The following is a 20183-nucleotide window of genomic DNA, read 5'->3' on the forward strand; positions in this document are numbered from 1 at the left end:
AAGAAAAGCCAAATATTCAATATAAGTGTTGTTATTTAGTATATAAACTTCTAAAATGCTTAAAGTGTTGATGTTTTAGTAATAAAAAAAATTGCAGGTCACTTATTTCATCAAAGTATTAGTGAGTGAATGTGAGAATAACTTAAACATAAACATTTTATTAATATTTACAGTTTTTTGAAGCTCAAAACTAAATTTAAATACTTTTTTTTTGTTAATTACTTAAAAAAACACAATATTAGTTTTGTTATTAAAGTGTCAGAGTAAAACTTAAATAATCTTTAAAAATTTTTACCTTTTACCACAGTATTAGTGAGAATATGTTGGCGTATATTACAATCTGCTGTTGTTAATCCAGGTTTTGATGCTTAAATAGGGAAAAACAAAGAAACCATGAAGTAGTATAGCACTACTATTGTTACTGTATTTGGACGTAACTAAGCCGTTGTTCATGTTATTACGACAGTACAGTACTACAGTATTCTACCTTTACATTAAAGTCACTACACTCTGGGTTTAACTGGGGTCTATTTTACAGTATGAGATGTAAAGATAACGATGGCCACTAGATGTCAGTCTCTGCTGATGCTAAAAGAAAAGTTATTTCTCAAAAGTCTATAACGTGAACCTCCTTCTCTCCATCCTTCCCCCTCCTCCCTCTCCCTCCCTCTCTCTCTCTCTCTCTGAACCTCAGAGCGCCCTATATAAAACATCCCTCTACACTGACACTCATGTACAAACACCTCTGTTCTCACCACGGCGTCTCAAACCCTGCATTTAACAGAAAAAAGAGAGAAACCCACCCCAGTAGTCACCTCCACGGTTTTACCAGCAGACATCTGACCCTCCTGAATGAGCCTGAGAAGATTCATCTCTGCGCTCTCGCCTCAGGACCACCATCCTCACTCTTTAAGTTCGGCAGCTGATACCGACTCAGTCAGGAGGAGATTTTTTGTTTTTGTTTTTGTTTTTGTGCTTGTGCTGCTGAGAAGATCAAGGACAGTTTGACATGAGGGGAGACGCTCCACAAAGAGGCATGAAGACCACATGTCTGTGGGCTACCGCTGTGCTGCTGTCACTCATCTCTCTGGTGAGTTAAATGTCATTTTGATTTGACCTTTTTGGTATTTTCCTTGTCTTCTACCATGTCTCTGATTTTTGTGAATGTTGTTTGCGCTCATTTAGCAGCAGGAATATCAGGGGAATGTCCACAAAGGGACATTTGGACAAGTGAGTTTTGGGCTGTGCGAGGACCTCGCGGCGTTAAAAACAACAGATTCATCATTTTACGATCATTTCAGGTGCTGTCTGATCTTTTGGGGATCCAGGTTCTTCAAGCAGAATTCAGTTTTGCTGTTTAATATCTTTCTTTAGGTGATTCTTAAAGTGTTTTCCTTAAATGAGACACCTGTGATGACTTACGTAAGTGCTCCATTCACTGGCTCATTAATATCTCAACAAATTAACAAATATCAGCAGGAACATAAGCTTCCCAAATCTGCATCTTGACAAACCACCCGCGCACAGACCCGCTAGACATCTCTCCCTCACCATTATCCATCCGATCCTGCCTTTGCATTCCTCCACTCTTTCCACATTTGGTTCAATAAGAATAGATTTGACAGTACGGCGGCGAACAGCCCGAGCACATTATGACAAACGTACCAAGATGCTCCGAACTCAATGGCCTGACAGTTTGTGACAACCCAATTCCTTTAATCCTCAGAGAGACAGTAACCCCTCACCCACTGATAAATCTGTCAACAAAGCAATCAAAGCAGAACAGGAACCACTCCTCTCTCCAACAAAAAAAAATTCCATAAACTTAATCCCCCCAAACTTGACTGGCCTTAAAAAGCTCCCGTGGTGTTATCTGTGTTTAATTTGCATAGTGATGGAAAGAAGTCAATTACTATTAATTATTCTCTACAACTTAATACCCATTATCGAATTGAATTCACCGTCTTGAAAACCATAAACTCAATTTCACAGCTGACTAAGCACACTAATCATTTCACCCCCCTCCTCTTTTTTTTTTTTTTACTTTACGAAGCCCTTCCTGCTTACAAGGAACACGAGGATTCTTCGATTTCAGCAGCAATAACATTAACGAATATGGATTCTCCTATTGTCACCATGTAAAGACAAACATTAATCATTAAGTATGTGAGTTCTATGTGTAACAGCATCGTGTTACTGCGAGCGCTCATCTCATAGCATCACTTGATGGGAGTGTTTTTTTTTTTTTTTTTACCCAGACTCAGCTGCCAAATTGCTTCGCTATGCTTTAATGGGATGATCATAATTGTTTCGTATTCGGTGCATCCTAAGCTTTCGCCTGCAGCTCCTTCAACAGATTGACAGACCCATGGGAACCTCACAAACTTATTTTGGCCGCCTTTGAACCAAGTCGTGTGTGAAATAATATGATTATGCATTTTTCCTCTGGGTAAGTTGGAAAACTGGTGGCTAGGTTTTTTTTTTTCTTCCTTCTCCCTCCTCCTCCTCCTTCTTCTTCTTCTTCTTCTTCAAACTGCCCCGCTCTAATATCCCGCAGTCTGTCCGCATACAGTATTTATCCCTCTCAGAAGTCATGGTAATAATTGTGCCCTGGCCTCTCAAAGCAGTGCTGCAGTGATAGGACTCGGCTCCATCCACAGCTGCCTGTGATGTCTTGACACACTGTGTGATTTGTCATCATCTCTGACCCCCCTCAGGTAATACTTTGATATCAGTGGGAGAATTCAGACCTAAACTCTTAGTGGGCGACAAATGCCCTTAGTTGATCCATCAACTGAACTACAGGGGGACCTCACAAGGCGAGACAAGTTAAATTTACTGTAAACGACTGTGACGACAATCACATCCCGAGTGCCCTGTCAGAAAACACTCTAAAAGACGGCGTCAACACGCCGAGCACTCTCAAACAACCTTCCCCCACTTCCTCCAGAGGAACACTTCCTTCCAACAGAGTGGTTCTGAATTAAGGATATCTTTAATAACCTAACATGCTTTGTTTTCCTCCTTGAACTCTTCGTGTCGTCCTCGTGACTCACGGCATCCGAAAGTCATAAATTAGATTAAAATAAGCTTTTGCTGCAAGTTGAAGCCAGGTGTTGGAGTTCCTGTCATATCCCAAAGGTCACAGGTTTGATCCCACAACCACATGTCCTGGAGTCAAACTCTAATAGCTCGTCACCCTTTAAGCCTCTCTGCGTAAGAGCATCAGTTTAATACCTAAAATATTAAAAGTAAATAAATCTGCAGAGACCTTTTCGAACTTTTGCTGTGAAGTATTTATGCACAAAAACCACTTACAGGACAAAAACACTATTAATATCTGGATGCTGCACCTGAACTCTGCATCCAATCAAGATTGCAAAGTGGCAGGCCGAATCTGCTATCAGCCCGGTGCTTCTCTATTCTAACTGTGTTAAACTGGAGCTGTCGCACTCACAAATCTTCCCCAAACAGCAGTCGCAGCAGCCGCAGCATTCAGGTAAATGAAAACTGACACACACTTTCATTCTTCCTCGCAAGGTTTTGTGTACAGCCCACTACGAGTCATCTGGCTCCTTCGGTGGTTCTATTAAAGGTGGAATTTGTTGGGTCCAGCCCATAGAATATCCTCCGAGCTCCCAAGGGAAACTGGGGTTGTTTATCTTCCTGTTTCAAAGAGCGGACGCCTGTGCCTTATCACAGCCTCGCCACGAGTAGATAGCATTTAGGTTTGTCCAACAGCCTACGTATACGCTGCATCTGGCAATCTGAGAGTCGTTTCCTAAAAGACTTCTGCATACTGATGCTGCCGCTGTTATCTTGTTGAGGGATTCTGCTTCATACACAGAACCTGGGAATAATATTAACAGTTAAATGGGGTTTGGGAAGCGGGAAACTCATGCACAACGAAGTGCAGGTAGAAAAGTTGGAAAAACTCTGAAGCATGAAATAAACGCTTATAAATATGATTCAGAGATATGTAAATGAAAACACTAGATTTAATGTATATGTTAAATTTAATTCTTATACTGCTCCATTGCACAAGGCTTTGATTGTGAGCCTGTTAAAAAACAACTAGTACAACAGCAATAATAGGATTTTGTTTATTGTCTTTAAAGGTATCTAGTGTCTCCTTAATTGTATTGAACTAAATTTCTGTGATTTGTTTTAGATGTTTTCCATTTTTTAACATTCCTTCATTAAACATTTTGACGTGCTTTGTCAAAGAAATGGTCAAAAATCTATCACAATTTAAAAGTTAAAGCCGACGTGTTCGAATAGATCATTGTGTCAGATCCAAAGACCAAACCTCAACAGTATTTAATATTTGTCCAGGTTGACCGACTAGTTTCTCACAAATAACGCTTTACAAAGTCTGTATTGTAGTGAAAACGCAAAAAGATGCTAAATCAGAGCGTAAACCTGCTTCTGACGTGTTGAAAAACGATTTACGGGTTAGGAAGGAAGTTGTTTTTCTAATTATTCTCTAAACTTTGCTTCTCTCTTGGGCGATACTGCATTGTTTTACCCTTTTCAGTCGCTAGAAAACATTAAATTAAACATTGTGAGAAGTCTAAATTCGCTCTTTGGCTCAACTGCTCGTAATTCATAGAGAGACGCAACCTGAACTGCTGAAAGTAATTACAGCATATCATAAACCAAAAAGATTAGGAGGCGCTGCTTAAACAAGAGCTGAATCAAAAAAACAAATGAAGAAAAATATAATTAAATGAATCCAATAGAGAGCAAAGTCATTTTACCTGCAGCCGTGGACGATTAATGTCTGTCCATAATTTGATATTTAATAAAACCCGGTGTTGACAAACTAATATCTGTTAAACCCACAGTTATCAGACTGTGACTGTTGACCTTTATGCTGCCAAGTTTGTTTTTTCTCTCCGTTCTTTCTCCAGCAGCTCGTCGCCTCTCTTCTGTCTCTGCAGTATCTCTTTCAGACACATTCATACATCTCACACTCTTTGTGCCTCGCTTGCATGTTTTTGAAGCCGGCAAGAGGTAAATCTTGGCCCTCCGAGTGTTGGTGCAGTCAGTCGGGGTGTTCTGGATATAAACGTTGCTTTAGTCAGGACTGCCTCTGATCTGCCTAATCTCCCCGGGCTGGATTACAGGTTGGGTTCTAATCCGTGAAGTGGGGTCTCTGTGAATGTGCCTCCAAGTGCTCTAATCCAGAGACTGTCAGGTGCTTTAGATGAAAGCTAATTGCATGTCACAGTTTGGGGACCATACATAACACCGGTGACAACAGAGTGAGTTTCCACAACAAGGAATTAGGTCTGATGATGACTGGGCACGCACTTCAGACGTGCTGGGTAATTTTGATAATCTTAGTAGAAAATAGTGAGGAGAAAAAAATCATTTGATTCCAGTGACACCACTTCTTACAAAATTATTCATAGCTTCAAGTTGCAGAAAATTGTGGCGCTTTACCAAACATAGTGTAGTAAGCAAATGATCAAATTTCAACCATCTGACTCCTAAACATGATTGGATTTACATTGTCTGGGAAATATTCTTTACATTTCTGTTTTAAAGAAGCGATATACTGCCACTAAGTAGGCTGACAGCCGTTTAAACCAGCTCAAAGCAGTTTCCTAATATCCCTACTCCTTTGAGACTGAAACCCAGTTACTGAGAAACATCAGTAATTACTGCACTGTGAAAATTATATTTCATTTGATGATTAGAGACTTCAGTCTTAACGACTCGGAATAGAAAAAGTAAATGAAAATCAAATGGTCGTACAGTTTGGTTTATGGGTCAAAGGTGATTTAGAGACCGATTTAATGCCGAAACCTGCAAGTGGTTAAGAAAAGGTGAACACTGGCATGTCACATTTGCTCAACTCGCTGCTGTATTATCATGTAAAAACGTGTTAACTTGTACTATTATCGCTTTTGAAATGAACCGAAACAGCTGAAACGGGATCAAACGTGAAATATTCTTAAAGCCAAAAATAAAGACTGAACTGTAAGTGTCAAAATCGACTTTATAGCTGCTTGTCTGTCTGTAAGATACTATTTCACTGAACTTTTACATCCTTTAGGAGCTTTATGTGTGACTGTAATGGTGCCAATAAATCCGAACAGGAAGTCTCCCTCATCTTCACACTGGCTTTATCTTTTTTACAATACATCACCAGCGAGGCAACATGACAGACTCTTGTTTCCAGCAATGAAAGACAAAAGGAGGGGTTCATTAATATGGTTTAACTGCCCTGCTGCACCAGACTACACTTTTTCATCACCTCCATTCTACAAATAGCTACAAATATTCTGTTCTGAAGATGAAGCTTCATTTTTCCTTTTTGAAACCACTTGCAAAGCTTTGGCTACGTTGGACCTGGTCTGACAGAAATCAATCTATGCGCATTATACTGCATTCACAAAAAAAAGAAATCAGGTTATTTTCCTCTATTCAGAGTGAGAGAAGGATCTAACAGCTATTAAGCCAAAGTTTCCAACAGCTCGTTCACATCAGGTCATTCATCATCAAGGTCTCTTCAAAACAACTGGAGGCCATGTTTTCGAACTCCACCACTCTCGAGCCAAGTGCATAAAAGCAACGCTTATTTCAGAGAGGGATCACAACTCCCGCTGTAGTTTACTCAGTGAAAGCTCCACTCCCACTCTGGCCTACAGTACTACAATGTCATTCAGTGAACTTGGGTGAATGAGAGAAGACCTTATTTTCAGAGTATTGATCGCAGGGTGACGCTACACAATGTAAACGCTTCGGCCAGATAGATCTGCTGTCACGTTCCTCGGCTGGGGTTTGGACATCACTGTCACGGATCTCTGTGGGGTGCACGGGGAGTCGTCGCTCTCTCATCTGTGTGATTGTTAAAGGAGAGAGATGGAATGAATCATCAATCATCCATTCAGGGCACATTCAGCAGGTAATAGTCTGCTGTTGCATCGTGTAGGCAGCGAAGAAGAGCTTCATTCATCTCGGGAATACCCTTAATCTTGATCAGGACACCCCGCACAAGACATTTCACACTCTGTAACACTTAGTTACAGCATTAACACAGTTTGTCGCAAGTGCTGATACGCTCGTGGATGGATAACGCGTCTGTAATTGGTGGTGTTTCCTTACTGCTGCCTTAGAGATTGGTTTTGGTCTGAGTTACACGTTAGTTAGCAGGATAGCCCAAAAACAGACTTTAATGATGAAGCACTCCACATGTTTTTGGCAGAACATTATCACTGGACTGTTCTGCAAAAACCTGGATGAATGTCTGATGAAAACCTTTTTTTTCAATTACTATTCTACAGTATTTCTACACAACACAAAAAGCTATATTTTCAGTTATACCGATACATGACACCTCTCCGACCTCCTTTACTAAAACATACTACACACACATTCACCAACTGCCTGGTTAAATACCAGTGATGCTAATTCCTGCACTGGAACTGATAGTTGCAAACAATCTCTTTTATAAGGTCTGAAATTCTTGGGCTCATTCACCAAAGCTGCACATTCCCCAAATTTTGTGGAGGATCTTATTAACAGAACATAATTTCTGTAAGAGTTTTCTGAATAGGCTTTTATCATTCCTCCATATACACAAAACACCTCAGCTAATGCTAAACTAGCACAACAAACAACTAGTCCTCCAAATTCAACGGTAGAATCTTTAACCAGAACATGTCAGTTATAAGTATTTTCTGATTTAATGCTCCAATCACAGGACACTGAAGAAAAAGTTCATCTGTTTTCTGACTCTGGATGAGGTTTTGTTAGGTTTTGGTACGACCTGGTTAAGGTTAGGTTCAATTAGATTTAGTGTTGAGTTTAAGGTAACCACGTTTCTGTCATATCAGTGACTGAAGGTGTCTTTTCTTTATTTTCTAGTTCTAGTTTAAATAGATATAACTTGGTAATACTGAGGCTGACTAAGTTGAAATTTAATTTTATTTCTTACTTATACCAAGCTGTAATATTCCTGGATAGAATTCATAGTCCTAAAATATTGGAGACTCAATGTGCATGACTGCCTGCACCCTCATGTATTACATTTTCTGTACCACAGAATTGTGCAGCCTCTTCAGATGTAGGAGGTCGGAGTATGTTCTAACTGAAAACTAACCCGTGATGATTTTCTGTGCTCATTCTTCCAGGTCACCAGTGCTGATTCACCAAGTTCAGAGAGCTCAAAGTCTAAAGTGAAGACCTACTGGACCGAAAGCAGCAAGACCTTCTCCATCAGCCGTCTGCTGTCTCAGAACCTCTATGGCAAAGAAAACTTCACATCTCTGGATCTGAACTACGATGAGGCCGACACCTTTTCCAAACAGGAGCAGTGGAACTGGCTTTACAATGTTTCAAATCCTCGAGACCCTCGATCCAGGACCAAAAGGAGGCCCATCGTCAAGACTGGTAAGTTCAAGAAGATGTTTGGTTGGGGAGATTTCCATTCCAACATTAAGACGGTGAAGCTCAACCTCCTCATCACTGGTAAAATTGTTGATCATGGCAACGGGACATTCAGCGTCTACTTCCGCCACAATTCAACCGGTCAGGGCAACGTGTCCGTGGGACTAGTTCCTCCGACCAAAGCTGTGGAGTTCCAGGTCCAACAGCAGCACCAGCAGTACCACCAGCAGCAGCAGCAGACAGCCCTGGAGACCAAGGACACCAAGCTCTTCAACTGCAGGGTGGAGTACGAGAAGGTGGAGAAGGGCACGAGGAACTCGCTGTGTGCCCACGACCCTTCGCAGAGCTGCCCGCAGGAGCAGACCCAGAGCCACGTGTCCTGGCTGTGTTCCAAGCCGTTCAAAGTCATTTGCATCTTCATCACCTTCTACAGCACCGACTACAAGCTGGTGCAGAAGGTGTGTCCAGACTACAACTACCACAGCGACACCCCCTACCTCCCTACCGGGTGATCACATGACCAGACAAGCAGAAACTTAAAAAAAAAAAAAAGAAAAAGGAGCAGAGACACAATGTTGGGTCCTGAGTGATGTAAGATTATTTGGAAAAAATGGAGTCAAGACCGTTAAACTTCAGATGTTGACAGGTATTATTAAAGAGAACATATACTTGTTCAAGACCGAGTCTGCTCCAATGAACGAACCTACCCACTGAGGTCATTATGAGAGCATTTAGGGAAGCATTTATTGCAATACTCATATTATATGCATAGCTGCTTACATTGAAAGAAAATTTACTGATGTGTTTATGTAAATACTGTGGATTCCACACAAAGACCAGAAAACAAGTTTATTGTTTTCTCCTCCTAATTTTGTCGTTTCTGTTGATAGTGTATTTCCATCTCAATCATGCTTTCTGTCTTTTCTAATCAGTCACTAGTAATCATTGCGAACACATAAATGTCAATGCAAATAGGAAGAATCTGTCAGTATGCATTAGAGGACATAATGGGAGAAGCAGACATATTTTTGATTTGTGTTTTCTGCAGTGTGATTGTTAGAGCAAACATACCTGTCTGATTATTGTTGGTATCTCATCCATGTTCATGCATGAACCGATTGTGATAAACAACTGAATAGTGTCCATCTATGTTTTCATGTTATTGCAGATTTCAGATATAATCTTCACAAAGTCACGATTGTTACTTGGAGAAAAAAAGCACTTCTATTTTAATAATGTGTTATGTGTTAGAAGGTTTAAGGCCATGGATCGTGCACAGTTAATGACACCAATGGAGAGCTCCCATCAGATCAAACTAAAATCAAGTAAATGTAAAAAAATAAAACTTGCCGAAGACACACAAGATGACAGAGATACAGAAGATCATTCTCTGCACTGCTCTTAAAAAACTAAATCAATCATTACCGTGCTCTGATTCTGCTGCTGTTTCGATCCTGCATTTCCATTTTTGACATTTAAATGTTGCTCTTTTCTTTGACTTACAACAAGTCCAGTATAATAAATTTCAACTCTTGCATCACTAACATGATGACAAGCAGCCAGTAGTAAGAACTGTCAGAGGCACAGTGGCCCCCGCACTATCCCAAAATAACTGAAATAATAATTTATATGGAAACGTGCTGAAAGATAAGGTAAAAAAAATGTTTTAAAAAAGTGAAAGACAACAAAATGGAAATTCATTTAACAAAGGCTGAAACAGAACAAACTATGTGTTAAAGTGTAAGATGCTCCAGAGGAAACGGAACATACGTTAAACAGCAGGTGCTAATCACACATTCCACCTATCAAACGTTTGCACCTCTGGTTATCAAGAAAGGCATATTCAGGATGAGACTAACACTGGCTGTTAATGATATTGGATGTTCCAATTGGCTATTAAACCTTCATTACATAAATTGGGACCCAGTGGCTCCACACGAAGCATTTAGTGGAAATGAACGCAGTGTAAGTGGGAGCTCTGCAGAGTCAACACCACAGAAAGAATAAATTAAAGTGCCGATAGAAAACCTGTAAAAAAGTACAAATGTGCACCTAGGGGCACAATCACTGCTGTCTATTTAAATTCAGTGCTCTTTTACAGTGTGCGCTATGGTATATGCAACACAGTAGCTGCTAATGGCGGCCTGGACGACGTCCAACATGCCAACATGGGGTGTATTTTCTGACAAGGCAGGCCAAAGAATAGGGGTCTGCCTGTGGGATGAGTGAGCATAAAGAGGAATTTATGATGTGGGGGAACAAGGGTGGCAGAAATCACTGGAAGCACCTGACTCATAAATTGAGAGCATGTTTCTGTCACCGAGAAGAAGGAATGACTAATGTCTCAGATTGCCGTTTGGGCCAGTTCTTTCATCTCAGTAAAGTGACTCTGAAATCTCTCCACCCCTGCCCAAATGTGCCAAGGACAGTTTGTTCAGCTTCAAAGAATTAAAGCAGCAGTTTGCCGAGACAATGCAGCCTCATTATGCACATAATCTTACTTGTGTAAACAGCCTGGCACAAAAGTGTTGGAAGCCGAGACATGGATCTGTTCCCTGACTGATGTTGTCTAAGGGCAAATATAGTGTGTTATGTTGTGCACTATTTAACTTAAAGCTGCACCAATTAATACATTCACGTTAACAATGCATTCAATGACTACATGTAATGTAAGATGCAGCTGTCTGTGATGAACCTACAGACATTTATGCCTTTCAGCACCTTTGAGCTCATTGTTCATTTTATTTTAAAGCCTGAAATTTGTCTGTTTTAGTTCGCTCGGCTCTCAGCAGCTCGTCAAAAACAGGTGAACACACCGACACATTTAGCAGCTTAAGAGACACAGACTCTTTTGGTAAAAACAAAAGAGTAAATATTGCACTTGCATTGCAAGAAACATGGCTTCAAATGAATATTTATGTCTCTCCTTTTCAAAATTAAAACATTTATGATGTGATTATTTGTCTGTTTTGTATTTAGAAAAATGATTGTGATGTTCCCAAGTTGCCAAATCAATTAATGCAGATTTAAGAGTTTGATTGTTTAAAAAAATCCAATTGATTTAAAACAACTTTTAGCATCTAATGACCTAGATGTAACTGTTCAGTCTAGTATTAGTGTCTATATTAGAAGAATTGTCAGTCATTTAAAAAGTGACGGCAGGTTTAAGCACTGCAGCTAATGTTTTGTTAACTTTCAGATCACTTATTGTACCTTCAATGGAACTCAATGAAATGATTAAACAGGGGGGCTGTAGAAAGTAGAGTCATATAATTAAAACGCAGGAAAAACAGCTTTTCAGAAATTAAATTCAAAGCAATTTCAAATATCTAATAACCTCAATTCAGCAGTAAATCTCTTTCTTGGAGACTAATTTGCACAACTGGGAGAGGTTGGGCTCATTTAACTCCTCTTTAAAGCGAACATTTTTTACATTATGTTAATTTCAGCTCCATTTTACCCAGCAACAAGAAAAACTAGCCATTTCCTTGGAGAAACTGTCCATTTAATGAGTTCTCTGTGTATGAATGAAACAGACAGCATTACAACCCAGCAGTGTTTGGTCGTCTAAGTTATCTTTGGACCCAGATCTTTTCCCTCGGTTCAGTTGTCCTGGGTTGGAGCCATCCATGCCTGCCGTCTATCCCCTAGCTCGCCCACAATCCCTGATTAATGTGGTCTGGGCGGGAGCTGTCAGAAATGGCAGAGAGAATCATGGGATTTCTCCTTCAGAGTCCCAATGACACCCAGCAGCTGCAGGAGTAAACAGATGACTAACCACTGGCCTTTTGGCAGCCTGTGGAGATTCACACGGAGGGAGGGCTGCGAACGTTGCTTTGACATTTAGGTGGATTAGAAAGTTCTTGGGTTCTGCTCTCCTGGTGTCAGAGGTGGCTGGCATAGTAATTATTTGCATCTTGGTTTTCTTCCGCTTGACCCACAACCACAGCGAAAATCTAAAGCTTTGTTTTTCCAGTTACAGACAAAAGTTCAAATCAAATGTTTAAGTGTGAAGCAGCCGCATGGCTCATTGATAAACAAATCACATCTGGTTTGTGCTACTACACAAAATAACAGGTATAAAACAACAACCGATTGTCATTTCACATCATGTCCTGCTGCAGAATTCATTTCAAATCTGGGGCTGAAGCTGTCCTGAGGCGCCGTATTGTGTGAGGTATTGACACATTAAAGGTTCTATCAGACAATGGCTGCTGTGATTTTTTTTTTTTTTATTTAAAGTCACAAATAAATTACTCTCCTCAAAACACTATTACTCCTCTGGAAATGAAAACTCACTCATTGTGAATGTCTCATATCAGGTAAAAATTGGAGAGAATTAATTAACCTTTGTCATTTTAATTGCTTTAGTGACAGCTGTCCTTTGGTGCCAGAGCTATCCTAATGCACAAACTGTGGGCTTGTCAATTACTTTCCCAGTGAATAGATTAAAACGCCACAGAGGATAGAGTCATTTCATTAGTCAGACTTAATGCCCCCCAGACATAACCAGGTACGAACACTTCACCCCTAAATATGCAGGAAAATGAACAATACTATTAAGCCCATATGAATCGAATGAATTGTGGCAACATGAAATTAAGTTCACGCTCTATTTAATTCCGTCCTGCTGCTTATATTACATTTGGTATACAGATTTTTCTTTGGAAGAGTGTAGAAATTAAGGGTATTTGGAGGCTTTAAAGATGGAAATGCAGGGCACCTGTGTGCTGCAGCTAATTGCTCTAATGGATCTTAGTATCGTAACGCTGTCAATTCACCCTGCGCTGGATAATGGCTGACAGCAGCGACTGTCTAATTCTCCCGTTTTGCTGTTTGCACATCTATGATCTAATGCTACTCAACTCACGAATCTGTCAGCTGGATGTCTCGGATGCTTTCAACACCGAATGTCTTCAAGTCTTCACCTTTTATCGTATCCTGTGGAGACGAGCTGTTTTCACGTGTTTTTTAAACTGCGGACCTGTTCTTCACCAAATGTGGAGATTTTCACACCTCGTACATGTGAAGTATCAGAACTGCTCTTGTAAAATTACAATAAGTGCAAAAAAAACTTAAATTCACAAAATGCTGATGTTATAGGATCCTTATATCACTGGAAAGTGTTGAAAGTAAAGTTAGAGGTACAGCAGGTGCACAAGGGTCTGATATTGGGTCAAATCAAACCCATATATTAGGTTTAAATTGTGACCTAATGGTTTCTACCCATGTGTATTAGGTAAATTTAACCCAGTGTTGAGTCACTGACACCAATCACTGAGATTTAACCCAGTGATTCTTTATGTGTATGGTTATAAAATTATCCTACAGTATTAATCAATATATCAATCTGCTACTGAAACTAAAAGTCAATTGTCCTATTAAAACATTAAAGAATATTGATCAGCAACAGTTCTGATAATTAGTTATTGGTTTCTGTTAATTATAGGGCTGCAGATAACTATTTAGTTATTGGTTAATGTCACTGTATTTCAATCAATCCAAGCTGATCAGCATCAGAAAATACTGAGAAATTCTTCCTTTCATGTGCTCAGAGGCCGATGGGATGTCTTCAAAGTGCTTGTGTTGCCTGACCAACAGTTCAACACACAGTAATTTATAATAATTTTTAATTTAATTTAATCCTTCCACATTCTCAATAGTTAGATTGTGCTGTTTTATACACACCTTTGGCCACCAAGTACCTTTGAATTATATGTAATTTTTTTAACAAAACTACTTCAACATGCTACGTAGCCGTAGCTCACCATCTGCACTGAGCCAGACATATTTTAAATGATTTCAAAACCTGATCCTCTGTGTGTTTCACCCCTCTCAACCTCATGGTATCACAGTAATGCTCTTGTCCACAGCTGGATATAGGAGAGTGAAAATTGGAGTGTGTGAATGTGAAACAATTAACTGAGGTACACCAGAAAGTGACTCTGAAATTAAATATTATATTATTATAATACACAAAACGTGCTAAACTCCGACGCCGTTGATCGTTACCACATATCAGTGTAGAAAACATTCAGCTAGCTGCTCCTCATTTTCAGCAACTACTGATTTGCTGCTGTACTAGTTAAAATGCAATTTAATAATTTTAAACATCACTGGAGGCAGGTTGTTTCAGCTGTAACTAATAAGGATTAATTCTGTGGGTAAGTTGATGTTTAAAGTGCTTCATAGTTGGTGATTGTTTGTGAAGGAAGATACGTCTTTATTCTAAGGCAGATTTCTCCAATCCTGGTCTTCGAGGGCCACTATCCCTGCTGTACACACTGCTAAATAGATGGTGCAGGTGTGGTCCACCAATCAGAAGCCATAAGTGCATGTCTGGAAAACCTGGCCCTCGAGGTCCCCCCTGCTCTTACAGATCCTGTCAATTTCCGACATTCGAATTCTCATCACCTGTTTAATTCACAATTTACATTTAAGTTCTAATATTTCAGAACCAGGACATGTTAAAAATAAGGTTAGATTAAGTAAGCTACAGCTGAGAAATAAGTAAGTGCAGTATCAGAGCATTTTCCAGCCTGTATGTTTGTCAGGTTATAAGGAAAGCTAACGATGTATACCGTCTCTAGTTGAGCCTTTAAATATCAGCCTGTGGGTTTATTTACTAGATTTATACTGCATAAAAAAAGAGAATTAGAAAAGTTTACATGTTAATTAAAATGTCTGGTTTATGTACTACAGGTTGAATCTTTTCATTTCTTACTGGATTTAGACTTTTATAAAACAGATTTTTTAAAGTGAGTATAAGACGCTTTAAATCATGTTTCTGGAATTTATATTTACACAACACTGAAAGTTCGTTCCTTACTTGCCACAGCTGATTATCATCATATATCGTCATGCACAACTGTGCATGGAAGGAGGGAAACGCAGGTGACTACATTACAATATCTTCTAAGCTCTTTCACAATTCTTGTGAGAGGCGGATTTATCAAGTCGAACACACAGGTACTGATGGCAAAGATGTGCCTGCTTTTTAAAATGACATGAGATATAAGGGGATTACTTGGCTCATAAATGTGTCATGTTTCGATCCTCTCATGCATCAGTTCATCTTCATCCATAACAGACTGCAACACAATACAAAGGCTGATGTTCTCTGATCAGCTCAGGTTTAATTTCAGGAAGAAACTATATGTGTGTTTGTTCATCAACAGAATATATCCCTGTGTGTACCGAGTGCGCACCAATGCTAACCTTCCACAATTAGGCTCGTTCACAAGCTGCTGCACCTCAGAGGAAAAGAGCAACTGGTTGAAAATCTATTTTTATGATACACAATGCTGTCAGTGTATATTTACTGGAACAACAGCACAGAGGCGTGATGATTACAGAATATCACCTTGTCAAAACATCACTGAAGTATGGAGCTAGGTGATGCTATTTATACTAAGCAAAAGCACAACTAAGATACTTTTCTTCCTCATTTGCATCTTCAGAAGGACAGAGAAATCACCAATGTCCTACATTTTACCACACTACCTGGTTATGTATCAGGACATGAGGGCTTCGTAGTCAGTGCTAATAGTAAGTGCCCATACAAAAAGCTGTCTAAATGATGAGTAGTCCATTTCCTCATGTCATAGTCCAAATATATAGTACGGTTTTCCTTCGCAGTGCTGCCTTTAAAACAGGTTGGCAGGTAAAACAATCAGGGGCAGCTTGCACCGGAGCTGGGGCTTCGTTTGCCATTGATTTATATCTTAAACAACCTCTCCTGGTGCTTCCACTGCTAAAGGTGAGATGCACAGCCAGTGTTTGTGACAGAGATGGACTAGGCACGGTGGCAAGAGAGAGAAGGATGATGCGGTTTTAAAAAATGCATCACCATTAAATCAAAGAGTAACCTTGAACGAGTTCAGGCCGGTGCCAGCTCAGTGACACGCTCTGCCCTCAGTGCTTGATGCCACGGAGCATGCCAAACAGCAGGGAGAGATAGCTGCAACGCTCTGATACAGGTTAGGCCGGTAGTGCTGGGTAGCAGTCCAGCTCCTTGCTGACCAAGGGCACTCACACTGACATTTTGTTCACGTTAGAACTCAACACATTTTAGACAAACACGGGGACTCTGACGGACGGCGATGTCCTTGCAACCTGCCTCAGAAAATAACATTTTTTGTAAATCACTTGGACTTAATAAAAAAAAAAAAGCACAGATGGTGTCGAGAGCTAGAAAACCACTGGTCCAACATATGTGATCTTGCAACCTGATGCTTGACTTAAACCTGTTCTGACCTTTTCTCTATGTCTCCCTCGTATTTTTCCATATATATTAAGAAAAAATAAAACATTCATAATGAGAAAATACCAAATGTAAAAATGAGATTACTTTCATTATTCTTGTTTGCTCCAAGACAAACTCCCTAAGCTATTACATGGGCTTTAGCACAGTAGACTAACAAAGCAGTGGAGTGCAGCCTGGAGTAGAAAAAATTAAACCCCAGCGGCCCTTCAGCTACAACAGCTGAACTTTACACATTACTTGTTCATGCAGATTAATAAATCAAGGAACTACACTTATTTACGCTTTTTAATAAGGTACTAAACCCTCTGAGGAAATTCTGTATTGAGACGACTGGTAGAAAAGGCTGCATGGGTGCCGTGTCCCACCAAAGAACCTATTTTCCATAAATAATGTCTTCTGGGCTGTTGTGGTATACATGGAACAGTAACCAGTGCATGTGGACAGACTAAGGAAAATACCTTTCGAGAAAAATCCTTTTAGATTAGATTTCTGGGGAGAAACTATCTGCGGTATATAACTTATTTTTAAATCTAACTTCCTCTACTTCTACCACATTCATTGAGACATGTCATCCATCTATCTCGGCCTCCGGCTGCAGTAGTTCCTCGACCATGAGTGGCTGCTGCAGCGGGGCTGTATTTCAGCATGTTGAAGTGCATGGAGAATTCCCATGAAGGGTAAGGGATTATGGATTTTGGCCTCTAAGCTGCCTGGATGCCCAGTGAGGATGTCTCTGAGCGTAGTAATCTTCAAACACCACGCAGAGTGATGAGTGGGCACTGAGGACTTCTACTCAGGATCTAAATGTGTTCCAGCAAGTTACTGGTGAGAGAGCGCGAGTGAGCAGCAGATAGATAAAAAGGGGAGGTAAAAAAAAAAAAAGAGTAGAGAAAACACCATTTGGTGCAGAAATGGAAAGGATCGACTCAGTGACTCCTTCAGGCAACAGACACTTTTGATCCTGTGACCTGTTTTGAGCTATAGTCTGTGTCGAAAACCCGCGCAGAGCAAGGGATCACATTGGACTGGTGCAAATTTAAATGTCATGGTTCCCCATCACCACACATAACTGCAGATGGAATAAGTCAATTGAGCAATTTTTGGGGTCAGGCCGGGCACTCTCGGGGGGTTGCAAACCTTCGTAATGAGGATAAAGTCTAAAGTCTGGTTTAGACTGTGTCCCAGAAAATAAGGACTCGGTGTGTTGACCGTGCTGGTTTTAACTGGTGTACAGTCGATGATGAAGGAAAACTGCTTGAAAGTACAAACAAAACCTCACAAGAAAATACTGGAAAAACTCCAATAGTGACGCATGTTCCTAATCAATATCGGAAAGGAATTTCTCCGACTTTGTTCTGATTAAATTAAACCCCCAACAGCATCACTTAATTTAAAGCCGTAATTGTTTTCCTGTCTTATTTAAGTGCTCTGATACCATCATGGACCAGGAGATAAGGTGGGTAAGTGCAGGAGGAGAATCAGATGGGCTGAAGGACACCAGTCTTTACGGAGACGCATCTGTCTGTCTGCTCATATCAAAAACCTTGAGATGTTGTCAGAGGTCAGGGTTTGCAAGGGCGGTGGAGATGTTGCTTTGGAAAATCTGAAGGTTTTACTGATACGATACTAAAGACGCTAAATAACCCAACATACACAACATGGTTGTTTCCGTCTTGCATCGAAGATGAAAACAAGCTGCATTGTGCAAACAGTGACTTCCGGGTGTTCAAGGATCAAAAGGGTTCAACGCTCTCTTGGCGATAATCAAATTATCTCTACATAAAAAACACCTTCCAAATATAAAACCATAATCTACTGTTTAAATGTGCCCCGCTGTGTTTGATTTGTAAACCTGAGCGGCATGCTGCTCACACACTCCTTGTGACTGTGAAGCACAAATACTGTCCAAGGCTACAAACAGGTACATCAATTTGGAGCGTGGCAAGAAATTCCCTTTAGGTGACAATAAAATGTACATGCTATTAGATCAGCTGCAGTATAGTGTGATGAAATAAATTGAAGCCAACAGATGAAAGCTCGGGGCCCCAGACAGGGGAAAGAAGACTATTAAGGTTCTTTGCCCTTTCCTTTATGTTACACTGCCATCCTTTGGTCAGATGCAGAACGAAACACTGGCAAAGGTTTATTGTACAGAGTGATGAGAAGGTAGACGTTTAATGTAATAGTAAGACAACATGTATGAGTAGGAGGAATATATTAAAAATATGAAAATTATGAATAGATTATCAAAATAGCTTCTATTTGATTGATTTTTAAATTCCAATACCAAACTAATCTGCATTTTAGAATTTGATTCCTCAAATAATCTTTTAAGTTGTGTATATTTGCTCATAAAAGCTTAAAATATCAATACTGGAAAACAACAAATTAGACTGACCAGTGTTTAAATACTATTCTGAGGCACTCAGGAGTATTTTTATTCTATACATCTACATATTTTTCTACATTTTAGAGAAACATTGTACATCACTACATTTATGTGAAAGCTACAGTTGCTAATGTTTCTGATGAGGCCTGAGGTTTGTTTACATCTTTAAAATACAATTGTAAAACATTTGATTTGCATAAAAGACCAATTATTAACATACAGAACATTTCCAGTCTGTACTGTAATCACCACACTTGTTTGCACAATGATCATCCTGAAATCACATTACTGTACATTGCTCAAAAGATTCTGGGGGACACATCACACATCAGATCTTCATGAGCAAATTACTACTAATTGTATTGTATAGAACTAATGGTGAACCTGCCAGTGGTTTTCTCTGGTGATGTAAGTAACTCTGCTTGGTGCTAGACTGTGAGAGTATCTCATGCCCTCATTCCACCGTCGTGGAGTCTGTTTCTGATAGTTTGTTCAGACACATGCACACCAGCACCCTGCTGGAGGTCAGTGCACCTACAGTGCTTCTCCTATTTATCCTTGCACAACAGAGCAGACACCGAACCTGCTGTTGGATTGTTGCCCTTCTATACAGCACTGTTCAGCTCTCCTGGTGCAACAGCCAGTCCCCTTGTACCTCATCTACGCTCTTGAGGCTGTGGAGGGAGACAGCAAACCTGCACGCTACATGTACTGTATGTGCCATCTTAGAGTAACTGGACTATCTGTGCACCAAATCAGGTGAAACTGATTCACAACTACTTGTGCAGCCATGATTATGTAAGCAATAACTTGACTTTGCAGAATGAGTACCTTCACTTATCCTAATCTGTGTGTTTTGATGAAGGAGCACAAGGACTGCACTCACTTCATCACTGCAGTTTGCACAGTGACAGCCAAAGACTACACTAATGCACGACACAATTACTGCTTCAATACAATAATAGTAGCAGTGTTTGCATGAGACAAACATTTCAGCATGATACGTGCTGCATCTCAGGCCAATTATATGTGAGCAGGGAGAGCACGGCCTGGATGACGTCGGCGCTGCTTCGTGCAGGCGGATAATGCGCCGGAGTGAAGCAGCAGCTGTGTGCACACAGGGCCGGT

General features: G+C 40.2%; 1 protein-coding gene across 1 annotated transcript; it reads left to right on the top strand.

Moving 5' to 3' along the window:
- The first annotated feature begins 263 nt into the window (after positions 1-263).
- On the top strand, positions 264-9010 carry LOC113169059 (neurexophilin-1). The gene is made up of 2 exons (XM_026370192.1): positions 264-1090; positions 8145-9010. Exons 1-2 carry the CDS (start codon positions 1010-1012, stop codon positions 8910-8912), a joined length of 849 nt encoding a protein of 282 aa, XP_026225977.1. The 5' UTR covers positions 264-1009; the 3' UTR covers positions 8913-9010.
- The last annotated feature ends 11173 nt before the right edge of the window (positions 9011-20183 follow it).

Source organism: Anabas testudineus, chromosome 16, assembly GCF_900324465.2.
Source record: "Anabas testudineus chromosome 16, fAnaTes1.2, whole genome shotgun sequence".
In the NCBI taxonomy this organism is placed as follows: Eukaryota; Metazoa; Chordata; class Actinopteri; order Anabantiformes; family Anabantidae; genus Anabas; species Anabas testudineus.